This window comes from Marmota flaviventris, chromosome 10, assembly GCF_047511675.1.
Source record: "Marmota flaviventris isolate mMarFla1 chromosome 10, mMarFla1.hap1, whole genome shotgun sequence".
Classification (NCBI taxonomy): domain Eukaryota; kingdom Metazoa; phylum Chordata; class Mammalia; order Rodentia; family Sciuridae; genus Marmota; species Marmota flaviventris.
In genome coordinates this window covers 123600815-123613003 of record NC_092507.1, presented here as the reverse complement: position 1 = coordinate 123613003, position 12189 = coordinate 123600815, and the positions used below count along the sequence as shown (strand labels likewise).

General features: G+C 38.7%; 1 protein-coding gene across 4 annotated transcripts in view; it reads right to left on the bottom strand.

Moving 5' to 3' along the window:
- Positions 1-12189, bottom strand: part of Otud7b (OTU deubiquitinase 7B) — a 53867-nt gene that overhangs the window by 20994 nt on the left and 20684 nt on the right. For 3 of the 4 annotated variants that reach the window (XM_071618479.1, XM_027953773.2, XM_071618480.1), the window contains one exon: positions 3992-4142. In XM_071618479.1, the coding sequence (XP_071474580.1) occupies positions 3992-4076 (85 nt within the window). In that variant the 5' untranslated portion in view covers positions 4077-4142. Of the gene's footprint in view, positions 1-3991; positions 4143-10501; positions 10557-12189 lie in introns of those variants that run through there. The other variant, XM_071618481.1, reaches the window with a different exon arrangement.

Sequence of the window (12189 nt, the reverse complement as noted above, 5' to 3'; positions counted from 1 at the left end):
GCGCTCGCCTGGCATGCGTGCGGCCCGGGTTCGATCCTCAGCACCACATACAAACAAAGATGTTGTGTCCGCCGAAAACTAAAAAGTAAATATTAAAAAAAATAAAAATAAAATGTCAATTTTCTTCTTCTTCTTCTTCTTCTTTTTTTTTTGTGCCAGGGATTGAATCCAGGGTGCTTACCCACTGAGCCACATCCCCATCCCTTTTTATATTTTATTTAGAGACAGAGTCTCACTGAGTTGCTAAGTGCCTCACTAATCTGCTGAGCCTGGCTTTGAACTCAAGATCCTCTGCCTCAGCCTCCCAAATTGCTGGGATTACAGGCATACACTCCAGCTAAAATTTCAATTTTCTTTATATTTATTGTCTATTTCCTTAATAAGCTTCATGAGGTTAGAAACTTTCTCTCTCTAAACTCAAAGGGCCCTCAGAGATCTAAAAACTTTCTTTCATAGATAAAGGAAAAAAATCTTAGAGAAGTGAATTGTTCAAGACACTTGCTTGCACCAGGGCCCAGCAGAACTTAAGCCCAGGTCTCTTTATTCTGGAATCCAAGAGGTTCTTAGCCTAGGTGTAACTCTAGGGTGTTCTAAGCCACTTGAAGTTGTTTATAAAATTATGAGTGTGTATTTTTCTAGAGAAAGCATTGATAGACATTATCAGCTTATTGAAGATAACCATACCCCCAAACATAAGAATCACTACTCTACTGAAGAAATGCCCCTAGGCGTGGATTGGTTATAATGGATTTTCCTGTTGCTTTCTCCAGTTAAATTATTTAATAATTATATATTGCATAATTATTTACACTTTAGTTATTCCATCTACTATTACCTTAATTGAATTCTTATCACCTAGTGTCCCTCATCCAATCCACTCTAAAGAATCCCAGGAGATTCATCTTTCTAAAGCACAGTTCTGGTCATTTCGTTCCATGATCAAAATCTTTATGTAATGGCTCACCACTACCTACAGAATAAAGACAAGGCTTCTTTGCGTAATATTCAAGGATTTCTATGACCTGGCCTACTTTTCCACCCTTTTCTCTGAGCTTCAATTTCCTTATCTATGAAAATGCAGATGATAATATCAGTATCTATACCTCAGGGCTGTTATAAAGATGAAATAAGTTAAAAGAATGCGGAATAGCGCTTGGTATGCAGAAAGCAGGATATATGCATTTACTGCTGTAGCTATTGTTCTTATTATTAGAATTTTCCAGTTAAGCCGTACTAATCATTCATGCTTGATGATTTTATTTTTAAACCATTAAATTCCCCATTTGTTCAACTCCCTCTATTCACTCTTCTCCATTCACCACTGACTAGAACAGGCTAAGATGCTCCCACTGTAGGGTCTCCCCACCGACTATCTACACTGCCTCAAAAGCTCTTTCCTACAATGTATCTACACAGACAACTCCTAATTAGCTTCAAATGTCACATTCTTAATAAGGCCTCCCCTGACTGCCCAATTAAAATCACAAAGCACCTCATCAAACCCTGTGGTTTTCTGAAGCACTCAATACCTTACATTATAATTTAGGCACTCAATAAATATTTGTTAAATAAATGGTAGTTTTTCCTAAGTTCATGAATGAATGAATGAACAAACAAATAACATATCTTGAGCACTGGATCTGTTTTAGTTCCTCATAATTTTCATCTGGTCTTTTTCTTTTTCTTTCTTTGGTGGGGTGGAGTGGGGACCTGGGATTAACTCAGGGGTACTCAACCACTGAGCCACATCTCCAGCCCTATTTTGTATTTAGAGACAGGGTCTCACTGAGTTGCTAAGTGCCTCACTTTTGCTGAGGCTGGCTTTGAACACAGAATCCTCCTACCTCAGCCTCCTGAGAGTCTGGGATTACAGGCATGTGCCACCATGCTGAGGTTGGTTTTTGTTCTTTTCTGAGGGAAATTAACTGGTTTCTCAGCTGCTTATCTCTCTCCCCTCCCTAATTTAGTTTCTCCTGTTTTGTTTTGCTTTTTTGTGGTTCTGGGGACTGAACTCAGGTAGACTGTGTTTTATCACTGAACTATATCCCCAGTCCTTTATTAGATTTTAAGACAGGGTCTTGCTAAGTTACTTAGCTCGCCTCAAACTTGCTGTCTCCAATTTCAGCCTCTCCTGCTTTAGCTTCCCAAGTAACTAGGATTAAATGTGTGCACCATGGTACACCAGCTTTAATTTTTTTTTTTAAACTACAACCAGAGTTAACATTAAAAGGAAAAAATAAAAGACTAAAAAAGAGACACAAAAAGAAAATGAGAAAAGGTCCTTTGATTCCTCTTCTAAATTATATTTTAAATCTATCTACTTCTATCTCTATTGCTACCATTATGGTCTAAATCACCATCATCTCTCACATGAACTGTGGCAATATTCTTAACTGGTTTTACCACTGGCCACCTTCTAATCCATTCCACAACCTACAACCAATACACAATTATAAAAACTCAAATTTCATTATGTCACTCCTCTGATTAAAATCCTTCACCAGCTTCCCAGTGAACTTAAAATATAATTTAAATTTACCAAGGCTATCAACCACTACCCCGCTTCCCACATGTTCTACTTCCTTTCAGTCTAATCAGCTGCTCAGATTCTCATCACTCTTCTATCACTCTTCCTATCTTGATCACTATTAGCTACTCTAATGTGGCAAACTCTCTCTCACCATAGGGCCCTTGTGGAAGCTATTTCTCTAGCAAAAAATAATCTCTTCTACATCCTTTTGTCTTGCTATTCCTATTCAGACTTCAGGGTTCAACACAAATATCACTTCCCCCTCTAAGGCCTTTCTGCACTCTGATCTGGACCTAAATCAGATTTCTCCTGTCCCTCCAGTCTCAGCACCCTCAACTTTTCTTTCATTACATGAGTGTACATGCATGCACACATACAGCGATAATTTGTTATGTAATTGTTAAGAGCCACACTCTGAAACCAAACTGTTTAAATCCTACTTCACTTCACAGAAACTCAGTTTTCAAACTTATAACAGAATGGTTGAAAGAATAAACTAATGTATCTCAATTATCTTATACATATTGAACATTTACAGGTATCTGACACATTACAAGAGGAATGGGGAATGGTTAAGGATTATTTTGTTAAAGAGGAGGTTTTTGAGATGAATCTTGAATGAGAAGGAGACTAACGGAGGAAAGGACATTGCACACTTAGGAAACAACCTAACATGGTGAGGGAAAGGTGGTAAGTTAAGCCTGGCTGGAGCAGAGGAAGTAAAGGGAAAAGTAGTAGGAATTGAACATGAAGTAAAGGGAAAAGTCAAATTGAAATCAGTAACCTGGAATTTAAACCCTGATCTTCTGTTTCCAAATTCATGCTTTTCCCATGGTTGGCTAAGCAAAAGTCACATTGTAATACCTTACTAATGGCTGGCAATCTAAAAAATTGCCTAAGAATGCTAAGTACTTGTCCCTCCTCTGTAGCTTGCCTGATTGTGCCATTATATAATTTCATCATCTAAAAGCATCATTAATTATACTTATAAACAAATAATCCTATGGACATGATTCCAATCCTTCAGGGCCTTAAATCTAGAATAATCAAACTTATAGCATATATCATATATAAATATAAATAAAAGCAACAAAATAAAAACATTAATTCACTTAATAGAATTACTCATATAAGTTAATAAAGGAAAGAAAGAAAATGGATGATCCCAAATATGAAAATCCAAGTCTTACAGATCTAGATTTGTTTTTGGTTTTGGTTTCTGACTAAAGTAAATTTTCACTTACATTATCTGAATAAACTGACAGTGGAAAAAGCTACCCCAATGCAAAAATAGGATTTGAATTTTAAAAATTATGTTGGATCATATACAAAGTAATAATTTAAATGAAGAACTTACTATACTATACACAAAGTATCTTCCTGATCACCTTACATGTTCCAAATCATCCTAATAATAAGCATTACATTTTAGTTTCTTCTTTCTCACCCTTGACTGCTTACCTTCCAGGAGATCACGGGCCAACCCTGGCTCTGCTCCTGTGGAACGGACAAAATCCGACAGGACAGCATCCATGTCCAGGGTCATGTGATCATCAAGTACTTTCAGGCAGCTGGATGAAGGCAGTGCATAGATCAAAATTCAGGCCTCCACCTGAGAAGGAAATAAATAAAAAAGGCTCAAATTATACTGGAAAAGGATGATCACAGCTCCCATTTTAGCAGCTTTTTTGGGGGAGGGGAGTACTGGGGATTTAACTTGGGGGCACTCCACCACTGATCCACATCCCCAGCCTATTTTGTATTTTATTTAGAGACAGGGTCTCACTGAGTTGCTTGGCGCCTCACTTTTGCAGATGCTGGCTTGAACTCACGATCCTTCTGTCTCAGCCTCCCGAGCTGCTGGGATTATAGGCGTGTGCCACCGCGCCCAGCTATTTAGCAGCTTCTTAACCAATTGGGGAAAATAACTATCCTAGCTCATAGATTTCAGTTAAATTTTAAAACAAAGCAGCTTCAATTTTATTTTGAAGAATAACATTTTATTTCCTAATTCTTTACTAAGTCTTCATCCCTACATTAACCACAAACCACTTTTACTAGAGCTTTTCCTCTACTTTTCTAGAGTATCACATTTCTTCGATGAGTCTGCTTATCTAGACTAAAAAGGGAAGCAGCAGACCACCACCCTCCAGAACTCTCCTCTTTGGGCTGCAGCTGTAGCTCAGGGGTAGAGCACTTGCCTAGTATGTATGAGGCACTGGGTTTGATCTTCAGTACTGCATAAAAATAAATAAAGTATCGTGTCCATCTACAACAGCAACACAAAAGAACTTTCTACTTATAATGGTCTCTAACATGACACCACGTTCATTTCCTTCCTGGTACTTGATGTACCCTGAAGTCATTTTAATCACTTGCTGTCTAACCATGCCTTTTAATATAGAAGTTTCCTGAAAGCGGGGAATTTGTGTGTCTTGCTCACTACTGTGAACAGCACACATCACTTGATATTTAGCATGCAGCTTGGCACACAGGACCTCAATAAATATTTACTGAACGAATAAATGAATGAATACTATACATTGGATAATTTTAGGTTCACTAGTATACTTATGGAAATGAGAGGTATTTAATAAAGTGATTGCCAAAACAATAAGATATTCCGAAAATCCAAGTGGGGATTTCAAAAAAAGTCCGTAACAAAAGTCAATCTTTGTCTACTAACTTCATGAATCCAGAAAACATGCCTACCACAAACATGTCTTCCTCTACCCAGAACAAATACTGTCAAGTATGTTCCCTGAAAAAGATCTCTTCTTTCAGTTTTGACTTTAGCAGAAACTATCTATGACCTGAGAGCCTGGCACCAACTCAACATTTCTCTGAGGTTAACAGTCCCAGCTAAGGGAGCAATAACAGAGTGAAGAACAACCTCTGACCAAATTCTGGTAGGTTTATAGCGTTCTGTATTAGAGGATTCATTCATAAAGTCTCCAGATACCACAAGACAGTGCCCTACTATACCCACCAATCCCGTCTTTTAGGGAAGGCCAAAAGCAGAATCTTTGATAGCAATATGTGTCTCAAATGATTGTTCAAAATCATTTCCTCCTAAAAGTCTAAAGTCTAAGGATGACTCCCAGATACTTTTTCTTCATGCCTCCCCACATCCCAGAACACAGCTTGTTTAGTGGTGTGATCAGACCTGAATTTCTGTTTTCCTTAGAAATATTAAGGCAAATAAACAGCAAAGATTTGTGAGTTAAAAAACAGTAGGGGGACTGGGGTTGTGCTCAGCGGTAGAGCACTCACCTAGCACCTGTGAGGCGCTGGGTTCAATCCTCAACAACCACATAAAAATAAATAAATAAAATAAAGTTTAAAAAAAAAAAGAAAGAAAGAAATACCTAGTCTTTAAAAAAAAAAAATAAGAAAAACAGTAGGTTGCTGGGCACAGTGGTGCACACCTACACAATCCCAGTGGCTCAGGAGGCTGAGGCAGGAGGATAGCGAGTTCAAGGCCAGCCTAGACAACTTAACAAGACTCCTTCTCAAAATAAAACGTAAAAAGGGTTAGGGATGCAGCTCAGTGGTACAGTGTCCCAGGATTCAATCCCCAGTGGAAAAGAAAGAAAGAACACTTGACTAAGCCACAGGCATGCAGACAATTTCCCAGCCAGACCCAGGCTGGAGAGAAGCAAAAAAAACCATCAGTGAGTGCCCTGGCATCACAGATCTCATGTGTCAACACAATAGGTAGGTCATTCTTTCAAAAAACACTTTTTAAACATAATAACTTGGAGGTCTGACATTATCTAGAAAGACTTGCTCTTCAGCAAAAATATGAAGACTAAAGCAAACTTCTTGGCAACATATTCTTACATTTGTGTCTCTAGTTGCGTGCCAGGGACTCCACCTAACTCCTTCCAACAGGAGAGGAGATGAGCTTTTGTTATATCACCAACACCTGGCTTAAGCTTCTCAAATTCTAAATGGGGACATTAAAGTCATGACAACACTCACAGCCTTAGGCTCTGTGTCAGCACACAGGAAGGAAAAAAAAAAAAAACTAAACAACAACATAAAACACTTGCTTTCAACCTTTCAAATAAAACAGAGGATGCACTCAAATATTTGTTGATTGGTGTAAAGACAGATCTCAAATGGAGTCAAAATCCTCCAATCTTCCAAAGGCAAAGGCCTTTAGCAATTATTTAATCCAACTTTGATTCCATGCAAGAATCTTTTTCTCAACATTTCTGACAGATAAACATCTAGTCTTCACTTGAACACAAGTTCTGACAGGGAACTCATTACTTTGCCATGATATCCATTTTATTGTTGGACAGTTCCAATTGTTAGAAAATGCTTTTCTAAACAAAAGCTGAAACTATCACCAGACTCCCTCCCCCTGTAACTTACATATAATTGTTCTTATTTTGTTCCCTAGAACAATAAAAACTGACCACATGCATGGAATTTTCATGGAAAATTATTAGATAAAGCTTCCTTTTCATAACACTTGTAGATCAACTCTGCAATATTATCATGAGCCAGGCTTTATTTTACAAAAGCCTTCCTTATATCAGTACTTGCTTGTATCTGTATTCATTTGTAAATGTTTATGCTGACTCTATAGTATAAATTCAACACCTTGAATAAATGAAGTACATTGTGCAAAATTCACTGTTGCCAACTTTGTTTCTTCTCACTCCTACTTCCACTTCCATGCCCTCTTGAAATGACAGCAATCAAGAATAAAAACTGTTAGTTAAGAACTTTCAAAAATGCTCCCTTATTCAACAACAAGACTGAAACTGGTCTCATTATATCCAATTTACAAATACAGAAACAAACAAACAAAAAGCCTTGACAAGTCAGGTGGATGGCCCTAAGTCTGAACCTCTGATATTTCTGTGAGACCACACTGCTTCCCAAGGGATTAGGCCATTATTGATTCCAGGAATTGTACTGATTCTTAACCACTTCTTTCTTTGACTATAGGAAAGAGCTGTACCTAACACATTGATTAAAGACCTGCCTTGAATTTTCCTCACTCCAAATTTGTCATATTCCTTAGCAATTTTAACACCCATCTATATAATCTATCCATAATCTCCACTGCAAAAATTCACTTCCTGAAACTATATCACCTTTAAACCTTTTTTTATTTTTATTTTTTTAGTTGTTGACGGACCTTTAATCATTTATTTCTATGCAGCGCTGAGAACTGAACTCAGTTCCTCACACATGTGAGGTAAGCAATCTATCACTAAGCCACAACCCTGGCCCCACATCACCTTTGAATCTTAAACTCTAACATCTTACTCTACCACAACCTCACTTTTATCCAGCTTTTCCTCACTACTTGAAACTTGCTTTCTAAGACATTCAATCTCTTAACCATCATATTCATTAATTCAACACTAATTCATGGAGTGCCTACTGTATATTAGATACCATGCTCAAGAATAAACACACAACACAATCCTCATCCTTACAAAGTTTCCAGTATGGAAGGGGGGGAAAATCACAAAATTTCAAAAAATTATAATAAAGAAATGTTGGGGAGAGGAATGTTATCTCCTATAAGGAGTCAAGAAAAGCTTCCCCAAAAAGCGATGTTTCACCTAAGAAATGTAGAATAAATAGCAACTGAGAGACAAACTGGGATAGGAAAAATGCTCCAAGCAGTTTAAACATATACCAAAATTCTGTAGCAGGAAGGAACAAAGAGGTGAGAATGGTGGAAAATGAGGAAAAGATCATGCTGATTATAGTGAGTCTAGTTTGGAGGGAGCACAGCAGACTGAGGGAGAATTGGTTAGGAAATCACTACAAGAGATACACTAGACTAGAAAGACAGCAAAGACTGCGAAGAGTAGAAGATTCCCTTCTTGCCTAAACAGAAAGTGAAACCAATGATTTAGGGCTGGGGATGTAGCTCAGTGGTAACACCTAGCATGTAGAAGGCCCTGGGTTCAATCCCTGTCACCACAAAAGTTTAAAAAAGGCAGGGGGGGGGGTGTGGGGGCGAGGATGGGAAGGGGGATAAGAAACGGTTGATGGAGTGATCGTTTGTTAATATCTCTGTGAAAACCAGGGACTGCTGAGCAAACAAGATCACATAATCTTGCAGAATAGTATCACTACAGACATGGTACTGTCACCTTTTCACTGAAAGACCACTGTCTTTTCCTTGACTTTGTTACCTCAACTAGTCTTCTCAGCTACTATCTATCACACCACTTCATCATTTTCCTTGAGCCTCCCAGTCAATTCATACCACGTTGATGACTCCTGGAAAATGACCTTGCTTTCCACTTCACAGAAAAAAGTTCCAAAACAAACAAACAAAAACAAAACAAACAAACAAGGGGACCCTTTAGGTTTCTCCCCTGCCCTATGTGTGGCTTACTGTTCCCCTTTCCCGTAAAACTCCTTAGATTATGTTCACTCACACTACTTTCTCAACCCATGTTCAGTCCTCAACTAAAATGAGCACTGACTTATGTTAAAATCATGCAATCCTCCTTATTGTTCATCTCCTTGTAGCCTCCCAGGTCACCTTGGTGAACTCTCCTGTGCCTACACTAAAGGTTGGCACACTCACAGTTCTAGTCTTAGGTCTTCTGTCTTCTCATTTTACATCATCCCCATGAGAAACTTCATTCATGCCCTGAGCACCCAAATGCCAATGACTCCAAAGGTATCTAAAGCCTCAGATTCTTTCTACCTCACATGGGAAACCCACAGACACTTCACACTCAACATGATAAAAACGTGAGCTCACTTTCTCATCTGCTGCCACCCTCTTGAACTATTCCTCTTCCAGTATGGCCTATTCTGGCAAATGGTACCACATCATCCCAGGCACTCAAGCCATAAGCCTGGGGGCCAACCTGCACTTTTCTCTCTTCCCTCATATTCACAAATCTTTTTCAAAGCTCTACTATTTTGTTTTTAAAGGTCTCTTAAATCCATCCAAGGCCTTTCATAGGCTCTCTTTTTATTCCATCTCAATTTTCATAACCTGGACCCAGAAAACGGATTCTTAATGTCTTCCTCTTATTCTCTAAACATTAATCAGCCTTCTACAAGTATCCACCATGAAGAATTTAAAACATGATAGCATCATAGCCCACTGCTCTAAATTCCTTAGTACCTCTTCAATAACATCCAAATTTCTATACACCCATAAACAAGGCCCTTCATCACCTGGTTCTTCCTCTCATTATTTCCCTCCATGTATTGATAGTTTCCCAAGTATACTATATGCTTTGCATATACTGTTTCAAATTTCAGTTCCTTTGCATATACAAGTTTTTACCTCTTTAAGACTAATTTGAGTGCTACTTCATTTATAAAACCTTCTCTGACTTCCCAAGTTAAACCATCCACTTCATTTGGTGACCCCACTGCATCTTGTACTCTACCTCTATAATTTTATCATAGTTCATGGCATTTGTGCTTATTTACTTTTGTCTCCCCGCTAAACCAGAGGCAATTTGAGGGCAAAAATCTTGTCGTGTGCATCCTGTATCCTAGCATTCAAGCACCAGCAGGAGCTCCACTTTTTATTCAGATAAATTGAAGTGTGTTTGTACAACAGCCAACTGCACATACATACCCACCAGTGTTGCACACAGCCAAGTCTAAAACACTGGCTCTTCTCAAAGACATTTGCTTAAGATTTTTATATGATTTTATTTTCAAAAGCTTTCTCTTCCTAACATTGTTCATCTCAAACTAATTATCAGATAGTAAAAATCAGTCTGCAGGCACTGAGTACCCAACTACTTATTAACAGAAAAAAAAGACCCCAAATCAAATACTGATGGTAGATAACAGACCACTGTTAAGATGCCTGAGAAACTACTGATCCTACATTCTCTCATTTACAACATCCCCCAAAGCGTCCACATTCTCGCTGCATATCCACTTCCCTGGCTCCACCACAGCTGCGTCAGAGCTGCTTCTGAGTCCTCTCCAACTCCACTCAAAACTCACTGGAAAACCACAACTTCAAGACTGTCAAGAATTTTCAAAGGTCAGACACTCCTCCATGTCTATGAAGTCAGCTCCAAGGAATCCAGACAAAGAGAGAAGAGAGACAGAGGCACTTTGAAATTTCACACAATTCTCATTAGGTGGGAGGGAGCGATGAATGATTGTCTTGGCAGACTGCTTTTGGTTAAAACTGGTCTTTACAACAAAAGAAAATAGACCCTTCTTAGAAAGAAGATATGACCAAACTGCACTCTAAACGGGCCTAGGTAACACTAAATATTACAACCCAGAGGTAATAAGATGGGTCCTAAGGAAGGGAAGAAAGGAAAGAAAGTAGTAGATGTTAAAGTTTTAGACATTTTTAAAATTTAGAATTCCAAACACCTCTTAAAAGGTTTGTGTCATTATCCCCACATTATACATGAAAATGCCAAATAAAGCTCAAGAAGGTTACGTTATATACTCAAGGTAAAATGTTGTAGAACCAGGATTTTTATGAACCCACCTGACTCCAAAGATCATACCACACTTAATCTGGGGAGGAAAACTGAAAAAACATGGGCAGTCCATCCACCCAGAAATCCATTCTCACTTCTTCAATGCCTCTCAACTCTGATTTGCAAAAAAGAATTGACCCTGGATTTAGACAAATCTGATTTCAAATCTAGGGCTGGGGATATGGTGGAGTGGTAGAGTGCTTGCCTGGCATGCCCAAAGCTCTGGGTTCGATCCCTAGCACCAAAAAAAAAAAAAATTCCTGAAGTACTACTTAAGGACTATATAACAAAGGTTAATATAACCATTTTCTGCCTCATTTTTTTATTTATAAAAGTGGGAGAAATATCTGTGTTATCAGATCTCTTGTCAGGAGTAAATAATGTAAGACATAAAAAGCCTGTGCATGTATGAATATGGCATAATCCCACTATTATTTATAATTAGAATGCACTAATCAAACAATAAAAAACAGGGGCAGGGATTGTGACTCAGCAGTGGAGCGCTAGCCTAGCCCGGGCAGGACCCGGGTTCGATCCTCAGCACCACATAAAAATAAAGGCATTGTGTTGTGTCCATCTACACCTAAAAATATATATTACAATAAGTCCTCAAAAATGTCAGCTGCTTCTTTTTCCACTCATTCTTCCCACATACTCTGCTTCATTCCACTGGTGCCAACACAGCTCCCTTTAGCTTTCTTTGTGTGGTGTGTGTGTGTGTGTGTGTGTGTGTGTGTTGCTGGGGATCAAACTCAGGGTCTCACACATGCTAGGCAAGCACTCTGTATCCAGAGTTTCTCTACCACTCCCAAACAAACCATTTTCCATTTTCTTTTCTTCCCTCTGCCCCCCCCCGTACCAGGGATTGAAACCAGGGTATTTAACCACATCCCCAGTCCTTTTTCTCATTTTTTGAGACAGGGCCTCACTTAACTGCTGAGCCTGGTCTTGAACTTGCAATCCTCTTGCCTCAGCTTCCCAAGTCACTGGGATTGCAGGCTTATGCCACAGCATCTGGCCCTACAACCATTTTCATAGTACAGTCTTAACATACAAATAATGTTCAGTCTAGCATTCCCATTCACGTCTTTCAATGCAAATTTCAATAAAACATCATAAAGGGGCTCCTGGAATGGTTCGGAGTACTTGTCTACTGGCATTTGTCAGTTCAGTGACACTGATAAAAATCTT